The following is a 23,099-nucleotide window of genomic DNA, read 5'->3' on the forward strand; positions in this document are numbered from 1 at the left end:
TTGGAACAGCAAGCACAGGAGAGCCAAAGATACATTTCAGCATAGACCCCAGAAGAATCAGCACTGACTCATCACATCTACAGCCTGTAACAACCTTACACAACCTTGTGTATACCAACTGTATACACAGTAACAATATGCATGTTTTGTCTGCCACAAAGACACATCCTGCTCTGTAAAGATGCACACTTCAAAGAAAACATTTTCTCATCCTTGTGTCTCCTTGTTCCACTCACCTTCCTTCTTTTTTGAGATGACAAACATAGTGGCCACTCATTGTGGATGTTCCCATGTGGCTGATGAACCCAAACAGCTCATATCCTGTTTAAGAAATATAAACAGGATCATAAGTCTTTTACTGCTATAATTGCACTATGACTTCAGGAGAAACTTTCTAATACTGGAGAAGCAGATAAGTCCTCCTAACTTAGACTCTGCATCCCCAGACAGTTTCTGATAAGACTGCAGCATATTCTTTCTTTAACTAGCAATCAGATTCTATGTCAAACCAGTCAAACCCATTTAGATCTGTGCACATAAAGCAGGGCTGTGGCCACAGTGCCTTCTAGAAAGGGAAAACAGCAGATTCCTTCCCAGTTCACAGAGAGCACCACAGAAAGTGCTGGATAGGGAGTTCATTCTGCACACAAACTGTCTGTGTCTCTAAGTGTGACCACAGATCCCCTGTTGATCAAACAAAACCCAGAAGTTCATAATTCAGCAGCTCATAAAAGAGAAGACAGGAAAGAAACCTCTTCCTTTAATGCAAGGACAATTTTTGTGCTTAATGTCTTCAGAGAACTCAGCATTGGTCCTTGAACCCCACCCATTCATGCCATTCACCCAAATCACCACCGAAAGTAAAAGGGTACCTTCTTTCAGGATATTGCATAAGGACAGGGGCCTGGCTTTTGGTGGAGAGGGCTTTCTGGAGCCATTTTACAGTATCATGTTGGTTATCAGGATTTCAGGCACTCAGTAAATGGTCTCAGTCTATAAAGGCTAAGTACCACAAAAAATAATTATTCCAAATATTTTCTTTTAACCCAACGATAATCAATGTTTTCCATGTCTCCAAGAGACTTGAAATTGCTCTTTATAATATTAGAAACAAATAAATGAATGTCCTTATCTAATAACAGCAACCATAGAAACAAAAATCAAATTGCCTGTCAATTTTTTAATAAGACCATTGCAGTCACGATGAGAGGTGCCAGTTTAGAACATTCTACTGTTATTAGAATTGGTCACTAAGGACGTTTTCAAAAAACATTATGTAACATCTTTTGTTAGAACCACCGCTGAGCTTTTGTACTCTACTGCTTTTACACTTAAAAAAGGTTCTTTGCCGACTTCACAACATTTACTGCTGTACATTAGCCCCATCTTGTGGTTTATTTAGCAGTAGCTTGACTGAGGAGCTCAAAGAGGGGAAAAAAAAAAAAAAAAAAAAAAAAAAGCAACCAATTATACCTGCCATTTTTAGAATATGAAACTCGTTTTAAGAGATCATCAAATCCCCCATCAAACCACGGGAGGACAGAAACTCAGGTACTCTGTAACAGCAGCACTGTCTTTAGGATACTCAGCTTCTGAAGATTTAAGCTTTTCTTAGTCTTTTTATCTTAAAGCAAGAAAAACTAAAAACTAGGCCATGAGAATCTTATATTTCTGTGGCAACAAGAAATTTTTACTTGGATTATTCAGAAAGTCCAGGGAGAGTTGTCTGAGCAAACACAGCCCACAAAACTTGGCAGCCCCCCAGAGCTGGAGCATGTCCAAGTCTTGGATCATATCCATAAAAACATGATAACCACTTTAAAACCAGAAAGTAGTTCTACAAATGGTGTAGGTGTAATGCAACATGATACCAACTCTAACCTGAAGGAAAACTTACTTCCAGACCCATCTTTGATCCTGGGTCCCTCTGATCCTGTCTCTGCAAGGATATTGGCATTAGCATGATTCTCCATATCCATCATGTTCAAAGCAGGCTCACTTTCTTCCTCTAGTTCAGGGTGGCTAAAGATCCATTCCAGTGCACGCTCCAAATTATTGTTCTGGGAGTCAAACAAGCAGAAGAGCATTAATAAATTTGTTGGCAGAATAAGGCTGATGTTCATCAGCACTTAAACCTCAGAAGATCCATACTTTTCCTCCATGGAAAACAGTATTCAATTAGGACTCTGCAGAAGCTTTCCAGATGGAAAAGAAATCTACCCACAATTAATCCCCATGGCCCTCGGTTTCTCATCCTGGAGGCAACCCAGTTGTTTCTCAGCAGATGGTAAAAGGAACTAAGTTTTCCTCACTTTCCTCCACATTTTAACATTCAAGTTAAACACACAAACCACCTTCCCCACTCTTATCCAGAATAGTCAGGCATCCTTCACTTTGCCAAAAAATCTCTATGTGTATCGTTCAGCTCACTGGATTTTTATACCCATGTTTCAAAGGTAGCTGCTCATGCATGTGTAACAAAGCACACAATATGAAATTAAACACAAGTGCTACCAATAATTCATGGAACTCACTGTTGCCTTCAGTGCTTGAATTGCTACATTCCTTTGGAAGCCCATGGAAACAATAATTGCAACAATCTCCTCAGGAGGCTGGTTATCTAGCCCTACAGCTCCTAATGCAGCTGCTCCACTGGAAGTAACTTCTCCAAATGCAGGTATGACCAAAGGCTCAGCAAAGTCTGGAACAAACAAAGATTCATCAGCTCTTTCATTTGCCCCACTGGACTGGAAACTCAACAACACAAACAAACAAGAAAATCGTCTTCAAAAGCAGCCCTGAAATCAACATAAGTTCATTTCTCTGGTCCAGCTGGGACTTACATGTGCATAAAGCCTTAAAAAGAAGATGAACATGCAAAGTAGCAGATTTCTAAGATGATAAACTCATACTGAGCAGGCTGGAATAACTTGGCACATTACAGAAGTGAAACAACTGCAGGAAAGTAGCAGAGACAGGTATGGAAACAAAGACACCAGAGCAGTAGAAAATCCAGCTGATAAACATACAGATGTAAAATGAACTAGTTCCATAGCTGAAATATGTCAGCTAAGCCCAAGTGAAACTCATTCTCCATGTACACAAGCAACACAATGAAGTGTGAACTCAACCAAATTTGGAGTTTCCTGGCAAGGGAGTGCTCAGGTATACTCAGTGCTGAATCATGGGTCCAAGTTTTGCATGGATGAAATACAGAAAGAGAGGAACAGCTAGCAGCCCTTTCTATCAGTACTTAGCCCATATTCTAAGTGTGGCATGAATACTCTAGCCTGAACTAGAGAAGGCTGATATGGAAGAAAAGCATCAGAACCACGGGATTCTTTGTACTTACACTCCATCCCAAGTCAGCTTTCCCCTTAGCAGCACAGACCTAGCCAAAGGGTGGAAAACAGAGAGCTGGTCCACACCTTCAGTGAGGAAAAGACAGTGTACTTCTGGTTTAGCTTAGGTTTGTTGTCTTCTAGGCAGAGGATGCCACATAATGGTCAAGATCTGCATATCACAGCATCTGAGGAAAATCCACTCACACTTCCAGGGGTGGGGCAGGGCAGCATTGTTTCTGTCACACATTACAAAATTTCTACTGACTGCCAAAACACACAACTTAGTTTCCAGTCACTGACCTGGTTCTTCCATGTGTGCAATGATCCAGTTGAAAGCCACTTCAGCACCCAAGTTGCCTGTATAGTACACAGCTTTCCGACATGCTTCCAAAGGAAAACCCATCTCTGCCAGTTGCATAACTGAAGATTCATCAATATCTAGAGCTAGAAAAAAGAGCTTCTAAAATAAAAGTCTAATTTCATCCATTGTAGAGAATTACTTATTGTTACTCACGATGCCACATATTACACAATAAATATCTCTTGAATTTGTTTTAATACTGTTTCAATAGGAATCAACTTTGTACAAAGCATTATAGCATTTGTTATGGGCTTACTGGTAATATTTTGTCTTGGTAATCTACATAGATCCTTAAACCTTGATGAATTCCTACAGGACTTTATTTATTAATAAACATTACAGCTATATTTCAAGTGCTGAGGAAGCAATGTGTTGAGCTCAGCTAGACATGGCAGCCAAAAGCAATCACCTCTCTTAAAGCCAGGAGATTGCAGGTAAGAGAAACAACAGTTGTTGATCTAGTAATGTCCAGTGGAGCCTCATCTCTGAATGACAGGGCCCAACAATTTCAGCTGAGATCAGAGCTCAGAGCAAGCCAGGATCCCAACTGTGACTACCAGAACCTCAAGATCCTACTGATGAGCAGTAGATAGAGAAAGAACTCATATTCTAACTAAGCCTATGCTACTCCAGACTTTTAAGAGTCCTGCAAACATGCAAGTAAATGCTAAACAGGTACAAAAATCAGCTGTTATTTAGAAGCATGCAGGGTAATACTCCATGCAGCTCCACAACAGAGAAGCCATTAGCTGAGCAGAAATATGACAGTTTTTCAAGCAGCTGAAATACCAGTCTAAGTAAAATGAGATACATACACTCCATGAGATGGTTCATCATACGATCTGAAAATAGAAAAAAGAAAAAATAAATCAGGGAAATGGACTTATATAAAGGTTAAGTAGATTTATATGGGAATTTGTTTTTTTTTTTAAAGTCATATAAGCACTAAACCTCAAATAGGCAAGGCACGTTCATTCTTGCATCCATGAAGTTTTTGCCTTAGACAAGGGATGTTTCTGCCCAGCTGAGCTCAGAACAAAGTGCCACTGGTACTGTCAACCAGCAAGAAATACCAGCTGATGGCTGACCTAAACCAACTAAAGCAAGAATCTGTTTTGTTATAAATAAGATACCATCACCCATGCACTTTACTAAAACTAGGTCAGTTCATTGACTAAGAGGATAAAAAAAGAAAAAGCTAAAGGATAAAAAGAAAAGTAGGAAACTTATAGGTAAGGGACAAAGTCAATGGCTTTAGAGAACTGAATTTTACCATAAGTTTTGTGACACGTCAGTTCCTTGAGACAGTCTTCTTTCATGGGTTGTACAGCCCGTATACTTCCAGAGAAGTGGACAATGGATTCATGTACAGCTGCTAGAGCCTATTGCAACTTAATTAATTTTTAAATTCCAAGAATTGTTAAATTTTAAATCCTATTTTATGATGAAGTGTTTTTTTCTTAAATTGTAGCCTTTTGTGTATTGTACTGTGGATGAATCAATTCTGCAGACATGGTTTGCTTCTTACTCCACCTTGAACCAGAGTGTTGCAAATTATACAAATAAACTCTGCAGCCCAACAGAAGACCATCTGCTCAGAACTGTAACACTACAATCCTGCAGCAAATAATCACAGAAACTGACAGATTTTAAAAGTCCTAATCAGAATGGACTGTATACCATTCACAAGGTAGTACACAAGAACTGAGAGACTGATTTAACTACAGTATCACACAGACTACTTTACCACCAGGTTTGAGACAAGAGTTAGTACAAAAGTGCCCAGAAGATAATGGCAGTTTTGTAACACCTCTTCTGCAAAAATAAGAAATGAGTGAATTAATGCTCCACCTGTGACACCTATCATGAGATTCAGTGTAAGGGGATGGGTCCCTTGCCCCAGGCCCTGGGATGTGCAGTGATTTTATTGAAAGGAATTCATGAACATGCACTGAAGGTCAATGAATGGACAGAAGATGGTCTCTGCATGTAGCTGATTTTCATAAATGTAGAAGTCTTCACACACTTCTCTATCCACTTAAGTCCTGAATACCAGTCAACATTCAATAGGGATGAGCATAAAGGCTTCATCTTTAAATGAGGATAACCATCCATGCAAATGGAAGGCATGGAAAAAATCTGCTGCTAGATTAAGAGATCATAATGCAACACAAACTGCTCCACTGAGCAGCACTATATTATTGCAAAAGAGGTAACCATCACACAGAAGGGTACATAAGGGACTACAGTCAGTAAAGCAAATGAAATGATCTATTTCACAAAATGCAATATCTATCTTTGGGTACAGCAACTTCATAAAAATAATAATTCTCTGGGGAGAGTCCAGAACAATAGCATCAATAGTAAACCCTGGAAACATCAAAGCAGAAAATCTGGAAGGACTTGGGTTGTGTAGCAGGGAGAAAACAAAACCAAAAAAAGGCTGTGGGGTATTGTGATAGTCTTCAGCAATAGAAGCACTGTTCAGTTTTTTAGTTCATAATTCCAAAAGGTGAAGAGCAAGTATGTGCTAGAGGGAAAGGGAAATAGAGGAGAGAAGTTGTCAGTTAATACCTTTTGGGTCATCCGGAATGATAATGGGAGGAGCAATATCTGGAAGTTCTTCTTCTCCTGGCTGGAGACCTCTGGCCCGAAGGTGGCTGATATCTAGGAAATCTGGCATGTCTATGGACACATCTACAAAAGCAGATAAACAAGAGAAGCTTATGAATCCAGCAAAATTAACAAATGATAAAATGTACACCTTTGGAGAGGGAACTCTGGTACTCAAGCTACAAACACAGACAAAATTCCCATTCTGAAAGTAGTTATTTGAGAAATTTAGAACACTAAAGTAACATTTAACTAGGAGGTGAGGCTACATGGAACTTTATTTTAACCCCACAGACTTGATGGTCTGGTTTAATCAGCCACAAAAGAAGATTCCATTAGGATTCTCTGAGTATAAACCTGAAACTCAGGCCAGGTCATTATTATAGAGCAAAGCATGTATATCTTTTGGATTATCTTGACTAGATAAGAAAAAGGCACACACTATGAAAGGCATATACCAAGTTTTTTGGGTATCCAATCAAGGCCAAAGGTGAATTTCTTGATCTGCACCACTAAATACTCAGGAAAGGAAGCAAAACGAGAAGTCCTGGGAAGCACAAGAAATAAAATTCAGTGAAAGAAGGCAACAAAATCACAAGCACCACAGATTTCTGTACACCATGCACACTGAGATGAGTAACATTGGCTCTAAATGAGATGAACAGTGATGGGTTTTATAAACAAATTTCACAACAAAGTTTTCAAGTGGAGAACTGTGGTAGAAGCTTTCTATACATTCATATCTTCAAGTTGTTCTGAAGTTGAATGTCAGGAAACAAATTCTGAACTATATATTGGCTAGAAGGGTAAGGGCTTGAAACATAGCTTGGACAGAAGGGAGTAAAATCAAATCTCTTTTGTTTTTTTGGTTTGGTTTGGTTTTTTTTTACCACCCCCCCCCCTATTTCTTGTTAATACTTCTTTAAGCCCAAGATGTTCTTGGTTCTTTTATTTACCTGGCAATAAACATATGGGCATGACAACATATAAGATGGGTTCCTTCTTTTATATATCTATCTTGTACCAGGGCTACATGTGACAGCAAACTTAAGAGGCAACCAAACACTGTAGGATACAAAGTGTTGGCTTGAAACCCAAACACAAACAATAAATAAGACAAACCATAATAAAGCCAATGGTTTCAGCATAGGACTTCACAAATGTAAAAATTTCCATCAATCTAAAGAACTTTCTTACAAAAGAGACAACCTTTGTTTGCTTCACTCTGTTTTGTTGCCCCACAATGCCCTTCAGCATTTTTAGTCAAATAAAAACATCAAGACAGTAAGTACAGAGATCCAAACTACATCTCCTGCCACATGATACAGAGTCACTAGTTCATACATAGGGTCCCATTTTTAAATTAAAGCTACAAGCAATTAAATTTCAAGCTCTTAACAGCAAAATGGTATCACTTCTTGGGAGTTTGACAGTTGACATCAATTTCTTTCCTGCAGAGTTGGTCCCTACTACCCACATCATGCTTGATCTGTACACTGAATTTATAAGCTCCAACACTAATATAACACCAAAGCCCACTATGTCTGTTTCTCTCTACATCACATCCTGGTAGCACAGAGTACTACCATTTATCTTTTTAATATGCAGCCAGCCACACACTTACTTAACTCCTGCAGATTTTGCTTGAAGGGCACTGCTCCAGAAATCCTCCACATTGCTAGGTTCAGAAAAGGCCTTCAAACAGGCACTAAATGGGATCTTGGCACGAACGAGCTCTGGTGGAGGCCTCCTCGCAGCTTCTGCTTCTCGTCTCTTCAGCTCATAGGCAATTAATTCATCTAAGAGACATACATGATAGTAAAAGCTAAATTAATATTGTAACAGTTATAATGTCCCCCACCAGCCTTATTTTTGCAAGTTTTAGAAATCAAAAAACTTACTTATCAATAATTTTTTTTCATGGTTCTAACTAGAACATCAAACCAGCACTGACTGCATGAGCAAAAAAAGATTTGTCAGCATCTCCCTCATGCTTCTAAATCTTCCAGCCTCCTCAGCCATTTTCTCCTTTAAAAACAGGTATGTTTTCTTAAGCAGCTCACAGACATGAACAAAACACTCCTGTGTAATGTCCACCACCATTTCATCCTCCTGCCCTCTCATAAAGCCTAGGATATTCAAATATTGACTTTTTTTTTTGGTTGGGTTTTTTTTTTATTATTTCTTTTGAGTGCATAATTGTTTTAAAAGATATTCATTAGTAGTTCAGCTGCTTTTTTAGAATTAAGAAGTTTTTATATACTGGTGCGATGTTCAGGACAATGGAAATCCAATCCTAATGTGGATCTTTGGGCATACACATAAAAAACAAGGCTAAATAAATTTCAGTAGTGTTGTGGCATATCTCTGAGTTTTAAATCACAAATATTTGACAACTTTATGATACCATTCTTGGTGATATACTGCTGAGCAGTGACAATTTATGATGGTGTCACTATCTGAGGAGAAATCTGCCTGAAAACTTGCCAAGAGTATCCAAGTAGAATCCTTTTTCCTTAAAAACATAAGCAGTGATGGTAAAGCCACAAAGTCATGTAAGTTTAAAATCTCCTTTAAAGAAAACCAAACATAGTAACTTTCCCCAATCAGTTCATTGGTTTGGTTTTCCAGAAGACCTGGAGTAAATTCTATCCATACAAAGAGATTATGCAGGGATTAGAACTTCATTCCCACGTGGCTAAGAGAAGGAGATGGAGCAGGTGAAGTCAATGGGCCAGTTTCTTCTTTACCTTTGTTTGTTGCTGCCTCCAAGGCCACAGGTAACTGCATGATGTAGTCCACCCTCTCCGTGTAGCGAACCTTTCTGGACTGGCAGCATTGCGTGCGTTCTTCCACCAGGAACCGGAAAACATCACTAGGGTTTTCAGAACCCACTGGGTTCCTCTGAAAGAAAGGTGAGATCCAGTCATTTAGGTGACTATCATTAAAATGATCAGAGAACCAAAGGCTGCTGGTTGTTTTATGGCAAGCACAGACACCAATCTTGCATCCAGAGCTAACAGGTCAGCTTGCACGTTATTGCATGCAGAAGTCTTGCACCCACAGAGAATCCCACTGAAGACCACCATGTCTGCATGTGCAGCAGTATCCTACACACAATAACTTGCAGAATATGTACCTAATGAATCTGACTGAGTCAAGGTGAACAGAAGGTAGGAAGGTGGCAGGTTACAATAAAGATAGAAAACTCAGGTAAATAACATGGAGCATCCTTTCAGCAAATAGAATAGTTCCTACCACTCCGAATCTGCACTGAAACAGAACAAGCAACTTGTAGTTCATTATCCAGAGGAGAATGTCATACAAATAATATATCTTCTTTTTATGGCTCACATTAATATTTGTTATCAGGCAAAAAGTAGAAAAATGTCTTCTAACCACCCTATAATCAGTACATGTGTTTTGGGATGTGCAACATTATGCATGCAAATGTAAATAACTCAGTAAGGACTGTAACACATAAATACACTCAGTTCTTGGGAAAAAACTGGGAAAATAGGAAGGATGCACAAAAAAGAAACACATTAAATCAAAACTGCATGTATTTGTAAATTTCCTTTTCAGATACACAGCATTAAAATTCACAATACTGATTCTTTTACTCACAGCGCTGAGCTGGAGTTCAGTGGAACTGACACTTTATGCAGAAATATCCATCTGACAATAGTCACTTTGCTTTCAGTGGGGGAGTTCTTCCACCCGTAACAATTCAATAATGTACAGCTGGGATTTGTAAAAGAACTGGACATTGTAATTAGTTTGCTCCCAATTATGATACAAATTTGAAATAATAATAATAATAATAATAATAATAATAATAATAATAATAATAATAATAATAATAATAATGCCCAGTTCATTTATATTTCAAGACAGACTTCAATATGGTAAACAAGTGGATAGCATGTAATCATAAAAAAAACTTCAATTTAAAAGGACAAACAAAAACTATCCATATAGCAGCCTCTGTTTTTATTAGGTAAAATGTCCATGTAAAAGAAGCAGTAATTCAGATTTGCTTACCTCTACTAGATTTATAAGGTGTAGGAAAAATTCCTGTGCATCTTGTTGCCTGTTAGAGGAAAATTCTGGGTGCCCTTTACTTATAAAAGCTTTAAACATTCGGGGAGATATTCCGTTTTGTTGAGGCTAAATAAAAGGAAGAGAAACCTTTTAAACTATATTTTTATTAATTCCTGGACCAAATATGTCAAAGTCACTCTGTTAGATCTACCTATGACCCATTCCTACAAAAAAAATTACAGCTTCCATTTCATCTGGTTTTCCATTTTAATAAAAATAGAAAGGGACCAGAAAAATTATTTTGAGGTTTTAGAATATGTTTTATGTCATAGTTCCTACAGCGTTCACTCAATCTGATTTTTTTTTCATATCATGTGCAAGTTAAAATACATTACTGAAGGTCTGATAAAGGTTAGTAGTTTTCAGAAAGGCTGAAAGCCTACACTATTTTCTAACAATTCACATTTGCTTCAGAACTCTGTTCCACCTGGAAGTTTGTGGGCATTGAAGCACTTTGGTATGTCAGCTAGAAGCTTTACTCACAACAAAACCTTTCCAGAGATCTCTTTATATTCAAGTAGAGAATAAATAATGTGTACAGCACATATTGCCAAATGGGCTTTTATGAACAGATATGAATTTGCCATTTGCAGATGTTGGCCATTTTGAAGGACCAGAATATACTACTGTTAGCCATTCAGTTACATCAGTATGAAACTACTCTAAATTAGAAATTTTCCAGCTTCCAAAAGGGTCCTAGTTTTGACTTTCTCATCACTTATAGCACTTCAAGAGGCCTTCTCAATCACCCCAAACTGCATCCTCAAGACAACACTAGCTATTATTCCTTTTAAATAACAGTTTTGAAATGGTCAAAGAATCTTTTTGTCAGACTTGCTTTCATCATCCCTGAGACCAAATAATTTTCAAGACAATTCAATCAAAAGCATAGCCTTTAGGATATGTCAGAAGATGGTAAATACTCAGCCAACCTCATTCTTTACTACATTTGTGCTATCATACCAATATAAAACCAGAAAAAAGCAGAAAAAAATGGAAGGCACAGAAAACACACAATAGAAGAGCAAAATTTTAACCTTGGTTTCACCAGGGTAAGGTATTCCTAGGCCCACTGAAATCAGAAGCAGATTCTCAATTTTAGTGCTTTTTCAATATTTGGCAGTACATCAACAACCACATTAGGCTAAAATGGTCCTTAAAGGCTCTTGTAAAGAGACAGAGCCTCAGTATTACTTAAAGAAAATAAATGTTCTTAGGCACTTCTGAATCTTAGGTTACATATCATTTCAGTGTCCTGAGCTATCTTTCAGCAAAGCTAGGACTGAACAGAAAAATGCACAAACCAGCTCAAATGACTATATACTAGGCTTCAGACTGTGTCAAAAGCAAGAATATGGCAAGGTGGCACATTTATCATGGGAAATAATGCAACAAGTTTGGAAATAAGCATTGTTTTCAGTTGAGCCATTTGAGTGGGGAGAAGAGAAACATGCCTTGTGTGACATTCTAGAGAAGAGGATGGGATCTTGCCCTCTAAAAGCTTTTCAGCTCAAGGGCAAGAAAAAATCACAGGAGAAATTGCAAAGCTCTAACCAGAAAATCAAATCCTAGCTGACAACTTTAGGCTTTCAGCCTGCTTTTAATGTTAAATCGGGTCCAAGAAATCTGCTGCCATTTCCAGACTAAACTCTTCTGGTGAAAAATCTTAGCTCCATGGTATTTATAGAATACCTAGCATACTTTCCCCATCAACAGTTGCAAAGCAGTTTATCTAAATATAGCCTGTGCTGGACCACTGCAGATCTCATATGAATGCTTTTACATGCAACTACTTCCAAAACCTTTGGATGAATTCCAAAGACACAGAAAGCTAGGGCACTTCTTTCCATGTAGAAGGGGAAGATAAAAGAGCAAAAATAAAATTAATAATTGATTTTAAGGACATAAAGCAGAAGCACTTGAAAACTTTGAAAGTCTAAAATGCTATGCAATGTGTTTATTATGTCAGTACAGGTTTTGGGATGACAAAGTACTATCTGTATGTATACCAGTAGTATTGGAGGGGAGAACATCAAATAACTAAAGCACCCCAAACCCAGTAAGACATATATGCCCAGACTGAAGGAACAAAGAAAATATCTATACTTGATTTTTTTTCTGAATAAATCTTCATTACAACAAAGAACAAAAGTAGTAAAAGCTCTTTCAAATCTTAATACATGAGTTGCTTGATAAGGAAGTCAACTGATGCCTCTAACTACATCTTTATTAAACAGACCTTATGAACAACACAATTGTTAAATGCCAGTAGATAGATACTATGCTACCTGGAGGAAATATGTACCATTAAAAAATTCTCAACATCTCATTGCTATGTAGCTAGTAGTGGATGATGAGTGAAATACAGGGGTGTAGATTTATTCAAAGCATTCAAGTCCCTGAGTTGACACAGACATGCTTCTATGTGATTGTGTACCATGAAATAGCTGAATAAAGCCCAGTGGACGTGATTCTGCATGGCCCTTCCTTCATCTACATGAAAGCTTGCAGCACCACTTAAACCTGAATTACCTAAACAGCTTCTCCCAAAATCCAGTGGAATATTGTCAGACACTTCCTGGAAACAACTTTCCAGCTCTTTAAACTGCTTTCTGACATTTAAAGAGGGTTTAGAGGTTTGTTTCCAAATACTAAGGACTGTCTAGATAACTTGATGCTGTTGTTCTGAGAAGATATACATAAATTGCAGATTCTGAGAACTTCAGCACTCCTCACTGGAGCAGCAGAACACCTTATCAGTGGAACCAATGTTTGCTTTGCACAAATAGTCCCTGACTAATATATTCCTGACCAGAATCCTGCACATTCCACCTTGCTAAGCATCCTATGCTGGATGTGTTCTTCAATGCCTGGCACCTGTTCCCTCTTCGCAGGATATCACTTTTACCTAGTTACCAGGCTGCACAAACTCAGTCAAATACCTTGTGTTCTTCTTTCATCACCTGCTCAATAAGCTCAGATTTCATGGGTGGCTTAGAGTACTGGCCTGAAAGAAGGCCATGTCCCAGTTTAGCCCTGTAGGGAAGAAAGTGGCAGGGAAGAAACAAACATGTGAGAAAAACAGAAAGGAAGACAAGGTTTTTATTTCAAGAAAAAAAAGTTTACTGTCTTTGACCCCCTGCTGAAACATCATTACATGCAACCAAGTGGGAAAATTTTCCAATTCTACCCTGTGCCATATCTCACTTTCAAGCCTATGCAGTAGTCTTCTTTTGCCCTGCCATTAAATTATTTTGTTTCTATTTAATTTGAGTAGGTAAATCACTTAGGACTCTCACTTACATCTGAGTGTTGAAATCTTGTGTTGGATCAAGAGGAGAGTAGTCAAATATTCGTGTAAGGCTTCCCACATACCTGGGTAGTAAGAACAAAGCAGAAATATTCAGATATTTGAGTTAAATTTACTCAAGTATATCTTAATAGATACTCAGCCCTCAGCAGTGGTACATCATTGGGCTTCCTCAAGTCAAATTCTGCATCATAGCAATGATTTAACTTATTCCTGATGAGTGCTTCTATCATGGAACAATAATAGTAAAGAAGTTAGCAAGAGGACATTTAAGTTTTGCATAAAAGCTTCTAGCTATAAAGGATACAGTGGTGCTATTCATCAGGAATATAAATTATATTCCTTGATCTTGAAATAGCTGGAGGATAGTGTTGCCTAAAATCACAGTGCTAAGGATCAATATACTTTCTATTCCTAACCAACACCACCAAATAAATGACAAATTGGTATCAGGAACAAAACACATGAAAAGAATATTTCTATTCAGTTTCTCCAGAGAACAAAACACCAAGGCATACAGTGTTCTGAGGTATACAGTGTTCTAACCATTTCTTTGGAAAGCAAAACATTCAGTAGCATTGCTTCCCTTTTCCCAAGAGAAGAAGGCTAGGTAGGTAAAGCTACATTGAAAGAACACACCTAAACTCTGCTGGTCCCTCTTTCATCAAAGATCTCCACTACTCTCTTGATACTACAGTTTTCAGTTAACTTCAAGGACCATGCTGTGGAAAACAACCCTAGTTAGTGAAGTCCATTTTGATTTTTTAATTTTTTTTTTCAAAAATGGAAATAGAAAAGCTGGCACTAAATGAGTATTCCATATGGCTAACAAAGTAAACAACCAAAAGTTTTCTCCCTGCTCCAGAATACCATTGCTACAGGCAAACCTGGGAGGTTTTCCAAAAATCTAAATGTATTACTTCCAGCACACATGCTACTACTGCTGTGGAATGAAAAAGCACTCTGAAATTTATTGCAAACCCTAAACTGTCCTTCAGAAAAAAGTTTTTCTCCTTGGAGTGATGTGTTCAGTTTTGATCTGTCAGGAATATTTCATAGTCTCCTGTTGTGCCTTTGTCCTCTTACTCATTTGTTCAGTGGAAGGATACATTCACAGTACCCTTTTCACAAAATTATTTTTTTAAAAACAAGAATTTTAATTGTAAAAATGCCTCTAATAGGTTTTCTCTTCTTGTACAGACCTGCATGTAAAAGGTGGTACAGAAACCAGTACAAAAAAACCCCAACAGGATACTGAGAAAAAACAGAGGTACATACATCTATATGTAAAAAGCAGAGACATAGCAATCAAGTTTGAGGTTACAGGGAGACCGGGTTTTGTGATCCAACCTTTTCCAGAATAAAATACAACCACTAAATCCTCTAAGCAGCCACTGAACTGACCAAAAGAGGCCTGTTTGCATGCAGAAAATAAATACCATTTTGCTTAGAAAAACAAGAGACTGAAGAATGCAGCAGCTAGTGACAGGAACTAGTTTGAAGCTACTCACGCCCGCTGGAACTCTGGGATGCTGAAAATGGCTTGCATGACAGCATTGAGGTAGCAGCTATTTCCCAAGTTCTTCATGCCAGTGTATCCTGGGCCATACATGGGCTTGAGCTTCATGCCAGCTTCCTGGATCACTTCCCATTCAGAGACTCTTGGTTTTATATCATTATCTCTCAGCCCATTCTCTGTCTGAAAGCAACAAGATTTTTTTAACTTCTTAATGTCTGCAGCAATTACGCTGCTGCTATCATCACATCACCAACTTTGTGATCTCTGCTCTAGAAAAGAGGAGCCAAACCAATGAGCAAAGGGAGGTAAATCCTGCAAGTCAAAGAGAAGATCAGGATCAAAGACTAGCAGCTTGTTTTTCCAATATACCTCTACCTTTCCTCATACCTCTACTTATACCACTACAATGTCATTTACTGCTAGCACTGCTCCACCACTTCACTAAGAATTTTTCAGAGTGGTGTGAAGACCAGAGGTGAAACCTTTGCAATAGCTGAGACTAAGTTTTAAAGGCTGCCAAGTGAAACGGGTTTTCCAGAAAAGACAAGTGGATAAAAGACTTGTTATTCACAAGGAAACAAGTATACCAGGACTAATATTGCTACCACAAAGGCTTTTAAAACTTCAGTTTAACTCTTCTCTGTCATTTCAGAGCTATTATTAGTTTCTCTCTGCTTGGACAATGAAATAAACTAAACTGATATCAACCTTGATTATTTTTAAGTTTTCATATTCAGATTCCCAGGTAGTGCTACTAGGCTACATGCCTGAATGAAAAAAAGCAATACAACAAAAAAACTACCTGCTTTTATAAACTTATTCCTTTCAGTCTTCTTGCATTATTTAAAGAGAACTGGAATTTACAGTCACTAAGACAGAAATTATTAAAAGGACTTCTCTACTAATACAGCCCAGCAGCATGTTCAGGAAAAAAATCCTTTCTACCTCAGTCCCTTTCTAGTGTACAACACCACAGACCATGCCATTTTCTAGACTAGAGACAGTGTATTTGTTCATTTTGTAATGTATTTAACAAGACCTAAACTGGAATTTATAACTTTAAATTAAGAGCCTTTCAACCACTTTTTTACTTATCCCTTGTTTAGCTTATTTTTGTTTAACATTTTTATCTGTTGACACACCCAACAGGCTTTCCTTCAGTCACCGTAATTATAAATTCTAGATATTCTTCTGTAATTGGGTAAGGTTTTTAATCTTGAAGACAGAGGGTACATAACTCACAAAAAATGAAACATGTAAACTACAGACTACTAAGAAACACTTTTGAAGGCAAGTTTCAGACTTGACAGTAATGATTCACTTATCTCAGACCTCAGAAAATAAAACATGAACTGGCTGGATGAACTTAACAAAACTAAATACTATCATGACAGTTTGAAGGAATCACACATATAGAAGCTACAAGTATCATTTTCTTCCTGTTTCTCTCCCACCTCCAGCTAAACAAATGACAAATAAATAACACACTAAATAAAGGATGGATTTCCTACCACTTGCATCTGCAGCATATCAATTCCAAAGTGTGCCAAATGTTTTGCTATATGTGGATCTAAAACTGGCTCCTCTTCATCAAAGGAATAGACATCTACAAAAGCAGAGAGAAATAGATGAGCTGTAATATTAAAATGTGATCCCTTCTTCTTTACCAGCATTGCATTCTCATTACAGGACAGCTTATACAAGATACCTTATTTACATTCTCTAAGTTTGGTTACAACCAGCTGAAAAATGCATAGACGCCCACAAAGCTCAGTAAATATCTTAAATGTTCTCAACACAATTACCTCAAATACACTCCTCAAAAGAAACTGAGACCTCAGTATTAAAACTTGAAAATACTTACAGTGATCACAGTATTCTCCCCTATAAAGTAAGAAATTTGTAGGGAAAACAAGGAAAGAGGCAAATTTCTCAAATATGTGGGTCAGTACATGCTTTGAACATGGCAATTACATATTCAAAGGTTTTGTGGAGTTACTAGATACAGAGAGGCACATCAAAACTGACTATTGGCTGATTACTGACTATGCTATTTTCATTTCTAGTAGAGTCTAAGGAATTCCCTTGAGCCCTTTACTGACAGAAACCCAGGGAAAGCTGAGAAATCATTTACTAGAAATAAAGAAGTGTTTATTGGATTGGACACCATGTGACTGGACTTGGAAGATTAATCTTTTGGTTAGGGACAAAGGCTGATTTCATGACTAGGGTGTCTTGCTTTATTGTATGGGAGATGTAGATTTCAGTTGTAGCTCTATGATAGGTCCCTTACAGCCTTAAGTAAAAGCCCATAAACATTTTGGCAGGGCAAAGTTCAGACTGTGGAAGGAAGCAGTATGTCTAGTGATTATATTTTCATAATGAAACCAAGGTTAATAAATGCAACAGAAGAACAAAGTAGTTGAGCAAAACACTCATTTTCAGTGTTTATCAAGCAAGCCATGTACCAAATCTGAGTTCAGAGGAGGTTTCACCTACTGGAGCAGGCATCATAAATGGGTATGAGTGGTAAGACACGCACCAAGAAGCCTTGAACAAGACTTCCATCTTTTCTGTTCTCTGGCCTCTTCCTCTGTAGTGAATGACTACTTCCCTGCTTTGGACTCTGCTTGTACCAAAATTCAGAACTCCTGTGCCAGTCTACCTGCACTTTTCTCAGCCAGGAGACCTCTTTGAAAGGTCCTTATCCTGCCCTCTCCTGACATCTACAGATGCCGACTCTGGCCCAGCACATCCCCTTTAACAAAAAGGCAGTTTCTCTGAAGTCTGCTGGTACCAAAACCCACACTTTTAAAATTTGCCAGGCCTGTTAAGAACTTCAGCTCTCAAACCAGGGAACTGTGCTTTTGGGTTAAGCTGCCAGCTGCTTATTAGCCATCAGACCCTCTCATTAACATTGGTCCTGATGACCTCTCTGGCATGCACATGGCTGTAGCTGCCCATCTGCTGGAATTCCACTGTGTGGTAGCAAGACATGACTGTTCATCCATACACAGGAGATCACAACATTCCCATAGTCTTCTGGTGAGATCATAACACAGCCAAAAGATCCTCTAAAGTTCAAACACCTAATGGAGTTAAATTACACGTGAACTGATCTTGTATGAGTGCTTTTAATGTGGAAGCTTGGGTTGTGTTTGTTCTCAGCTCTGGCAACTGAAGAGAGAGCAGCCATCTGGGACTACTGACCCAGAGCAGCAGATATGGAACACAAGATACATTAATCTTCTGCTCAAGTCCAGCTCCTACGTCACATGCTTTAGTAGTTCCTGCTGAGTAGCCAAGTTAAATTCATGGGAAATAGAAGGCATTTATTTAAAAATAAATAAATAAAAAAATCAAAGAGCAGCAAATCAAAGAAACAAGGTGAGAGCCCCCAGACACATGTCTGTACAGACAGACTTGAGTAGATAAGGAACATAGGCAAGACAGCAAATGTGACACACAGAAGCCCATATCATTAGTCTGAGAAGGGGAAAGAATGAAGTAATATAAAGGGGGGGAAATAAAATAACTCACGATAAATTTGAGACAGGTAACACAGAATATTATTAAACAGAGAATAATCATTATTATTCATACTGTGCCAAGAACAATGGCAATGTTTCCTTTCCTTCCACGGTTCAAGATTTACACCTGTTCTGCCTGTGCAGACATCACTCCTTCCTACTTAAAGAATAACAGGCAATGGAGATGTTGTCTCTGAGGAAACAAGTTGCACACGATCTCCCAAAGAAGTATCCAACAATTGCGAAGAGTTCTTGTTCAACATGGCTTCCAAAACCCCAGCAGGTAGCACAGTCTACCAAGGATTACTCAACCTATTGAAGCAAGCAGCTTTTCTGACCCTCTTGCAGATCCTGACAAGGTCTAACAGCAGAAAATAGAAGTTTACTTCAATTTTTTTCCCCGATCTCAGATCTTTCTGTTGACAGAACACTACAAAATGGGGCTAATGGCCCAGAAATCCTAATAATGTTTAGAATACAGATTTCTCAAGACAAGGACCTCTGGTCTGCTTTCTCTGTGAACACACAGGGTAAGCATAAGTGGCCTATTGGCACCTCGTCTTTCTTACTGGTGAGAAAAAGGAATAAGTTATGTCTGCAGAGCTAATAGCTCTTATTACTCCTCAACCATCAACTCTTCACCTCCAGCTCAGGAAAGGAGAAACCAGACAGATGTTGCATCACAATCAGACAAGGAGGCTCTTTCCTGAAGCTCATCTGTCATCCAGCCCTACCAAGAGGTTATGATTACCACAATATAGATCAGAGAGAGAATTAATGAAAAGGAAACCAGGAGGGTTGGGGGAGGGAAATCTTTTCTATAGGGAAACCAAGTAAACAGCATCCAGAACAAAGGTCTGCTGAGAACAGCTGCTACCTCTCATTCTAAAGGAACCATGACAGCTTGTCCTTTGTTATCACAAAGGCTACACAAGAGAGAGGAACAAGCTGATTGGTAGTAGTCAGAAGGACAGGAGCACATAAGGAAATAAGTATTGCTGCTAAAGATGAGGAAAAAAAATAGTTCAAAAAAACCACTAAAGAATATTTTGTTTATTTTGTAGTTGAAGTTGAAACCTACAGCTGGGCAAATTCTAAACACCTTCAATAACTAGGAAATTCAGACATAAATCATCCAAGACCAGGCTCATGCAAGGAAACAATACTCCATCTGGAGAGAAGAATGAATTTTTTTCAGTCTTTCTGTGTCACAGCTGGTTGAATCCAACTACAGTCTCCTTTCCCTGCCACTGAATAGGACTTAAAGATGAAAAACTCCAAACTAGTGTGTGTTAAATATTTTTCATCCATATGATTAAAAGCACTAAAACAAAAACATAATTATTCTATGTATTCTCCCACTTTATTTCTCAGTAAAGCTGCAGCAGAGGATCTCTTTGCTTAGGAGTTTTTCAGCTTCTCATGTTTTTAATCCTCACGCACCATAATCCTCTCCACAGCAACACTGCAGAACATCACGTTCAGAGAATATTCAAAGAAGGATACATCTATAGCTTTTTTCCCCTCTCAAGATATTCAGGCATTTTTCAAATAAGCACCACAGCTGGCCCATGAAGATGAGCATTCATTAGACTGAACAAAATGTTACTAAAACCATACAGAAAAATAACACAGTTTCTAGGATGATAAAAAACTGTACATAATGATAACAACATAATTGTCTGAATTTAAAATAATTATCCTGTTACTGCTTCTATGCTACATAATACTGAACCATTTGCCCTAGTGAATATAGCAGAACTGAAAAATATTCTGGATTCCACCGTTTCCAAGTAATACCATTCTTCTATTATAAATCTACTATTACAACCCCCCAAAAACCCCTATTTATTCCATAAAACAAGATAAGAATAAAAGATAAAAAAGGTAAGAGCTTTGTCCAAGATGAGCTGTGTGTTATTTTCCCCCAGCCGATACTAAGATTCATATTCCCACTGCTTTCTTTCCATATTCATCTCCAACATTGGCACCAGAAGCACAGACCCAATTGGTAATAGATTTACACTGTTAGTCTCATGCACAAAAGGTAGCCCATCCCAGAACCTGACAGGTGGCTGACCTGCTCCATCAGGAGTGATGGTTCCCAACTTCACTGCCAGGGGATAACCTGTCTCCTTGTAGTGGTCCATTGCATGCCCATTCCCTCCACTGCCATCAAAGAACCACTTGCCACACAACACTGAACCATCTGTCAGGTTTAGCCACAGATTCTCCCGCAGGTCACATTTTGAGCATTTCCAACCACTGGAAGAGAAAACAGGAAGAAACAAAAAAAATAAGTAAGGCAGGAATCAACCCTGTATTTACAGTTCTGGTAGGTCAGAACAAATACATACTCAATCCAGTCATGCAAGAGAGTTGTTGGCTGAGCTGCTGGCTTTAGTTCTGTTACTCTGGATTGTAATAGAACCTACAATGAACAAACCTCATTAACCTCACCTGGGGGGAATTCTGACACCGTTGTCTATCTGTACAAGTGTTTTGGCATGTTTAGATGCTTGTAGCTCTTCTTCCCAGGAGTCAGGTTCCTGCTTCCTGTAGGGTGACTTTGCACTGAGGAGTGCATCACAAGCTATAGTCACCTGCAAGACAAATGTATGTGAATCAAAACCTGACATTATTCGGTGACCCAACAGAATCTGGCATCCAGCCCATTGCTAACCACATACAGAACTGGGTATCATTAACACTGTTTACATATTTAAATATGCATGTATTCTAGATTGTAGTTGTTATTATTTTAGCAGGAGAGTAAGCATCACAATAAGGGAAAGAATACAGAAGGTAAGGGTTCAAGAAACAAAGACAGCAGACTTTTAAAAATTACTGACTCTCTATTACAGCTTTCTATAAAGAAAGATGTCTATGTAAAAACAAGCACCAGGTAAGGAAACAAAAGCACCATCTGGATAAAAACTGAAGCACAAGACAATTCCTGTCATCACTTGCACACACTCACTGACCAGTGCTGGTAACTCTTCTATGTTGGGTAATGAGATTTCATAGTGATCAGGAAATATAACAAGCTTTGCTTCGTCCTCATATTCAAAGTCATCACTGTTGAGATCACTGTTTAACTCTAGATCTGGAAAAGACAATGGGGAATGTTAGGAGACTGTCTCAAGATCAAGGCTCCTAAATTGTGTCACATGTACCACTATGAAGCATTGCTTGCCTGACATCAGCCTGCAAGTTGACACTGATGGTAGTTTCTTCTGACTAGAAATGTTTGAAATCCTGATCTAAACTGAAATCTGACGATCCTGTAAGAGGATATTCTGAGGACCATAATGTCCATCTTAATGTTGCCACCAGTCACAGTTCATACGGCCTCTTTCAAGCAGTGCATTGTTGCAGACTTCACATTATGGGAAGTAAACAAAATTCTGCTCATTTTGGACAAAGTCAGGACGTGATGCTGTGCTTTTCACCTAGAATCTTGAAACACTATACAATGTGGAGACCAGGCTGCACTATGCATGCCCAAATTGCAGAGAAGGAACAGTGTTCCTCTGTTTTAGCCCCTTTATTTTTCAGATCAGAAACCTGGCAGAAATGTGCTGTGGCTCTCACCTATCTTGAACCTGGGGCATTTCCTCCCATTAAGATGTCCAAGCCTGGGAGTATTCCCACATCTCCTCCATAGTCTCAAATAGCTACAGTAAGTACAGTTATACCAGCATTATACCTCTCTTGCTCAGTCCATTCTGTATTCAGTGTAACTACCTACTTAAAAAGCAGCTATTAACTAATAAGCCTTCTGTATTATTTGTGTAGACTCTTATTCCAGTATAAGGATGACTTTTTTGCTTAAAAATGAGCCATTGATCAAGCAAAGTCAGCTAAAACACATGGCCAGAAATAAGTGAACGTGGAGAGAAGCCAGGATAGGATAAGAAGTAACTTAATATTTAGTTACATCTCTAGCTTCATCAAAATATAACTATCCCACAGTGACAAGACTGAGTTTAAAATCTTGCTCATTTCTTTCCACAGCAAGTGAAGAAGTTTAGACCAAACATATGCATATTGTGTCAGAGATTTCAGGAGATTCAATATAAGAATCGGATGGGCAGAGATGGGATCTTCTGGATCTGCCTCCCACCTGGAGATGCTGAATCTACAGTATGCTGATGTGCCATAAAGTCACTGACAGAATAAGGTCCAATCAAGAAAGAAGGTGCATTAACAGTAGCTAGAGCTGGCTCTTATTTTCACTTCAAGTACTTAACAAGTCACTCAATACTAAACGAGCATTGGCAGCAACCACTGCACTCTGGGAATGCCTGAAATCTCA

General features: G+C 38.4%; 1 protein-coding gene across 1 annotated transcript in view; it reads right to left on the reverse strand.

Annotated features, from left to right (window-relative positions):
* The window catches only part of USP13 (ubiquitin specific peptidase 13), a 45,410-nt gene that overhangs the window by 4,359 nt on the left and 17,952 nt on the right, over positions 1–23,099 (reverse strand). The window contains exons 4-20 of the mRNA XM_030456087.1: positions 21,766–21,887; positions 21,242–21,384; positions 20,862–21,046; positions 16,763–16,857; positions 15,244–15,431; positions 13,726–13,797; positions 13,365–13,458; positions 10,363–10,488; positions 9,069–9,222; positions 7,943–8,117; positions 6,777–6,865; positions 6,280–6,402; positions 4,521–4,547; positions 3,645–3,788; positions 2,535–2,701; positions 1,898–2,060; positions 237–321 (exon numbers count right to left, since the gene is read on the reverse strand). Coding sequence (XP_030311947.1) covers positions 237–321; positions 1,898–2,060; positions 2,535–2,701; positions 3,645–3,788; positions 4,521–4,547; positions 6,280–6,402; positions 6,777–6,865; positions 7,943–8,117; positions 9,069–9,222; positions 10,363–10,488; positions 13,365–13,458; positions 13,726–13,797; positions 15,244–15,431; positions 16,763–16,857; positions 20,862–21,046; positions 21,242–21,384; positions 21,766–21,887 — 2,152 coding nt within the window. The remainder of the gene's footprint in view (positions 1–236; positions 322–1,897; positions 2,061–2,534; positions 2,702–3,644; positions 3,789–4,520; positions 4,548–6,279; positions 6,403–6,776; positions 6,866–7,942; positions 8,118–9,068; positions 9,223–10,362; positions 10,489–13,364; positions 13,459–13,725; positions 13,798–15,243; positions 15,432–16,762; positions 16,858–20,861; positions 21,047–21,241; positions 21,385–21,765; positions 21,888–23,099) is intronic.

The sequence above is a fragment of the Calypte anna genome, chromosome 9 (genome assembly GCF_003957555.1).
Source record: "Calypte anna isolate BGI_N300 chromosome 9, bCalAnn1_v1.p, whole genome shotgun sequence".
Classification (NCBI taxonomy): Eukaryota; Metazoa; Chordata; class Aves; order Apodiformes; family Trochilidae; genus Calypte; species Calypte anna.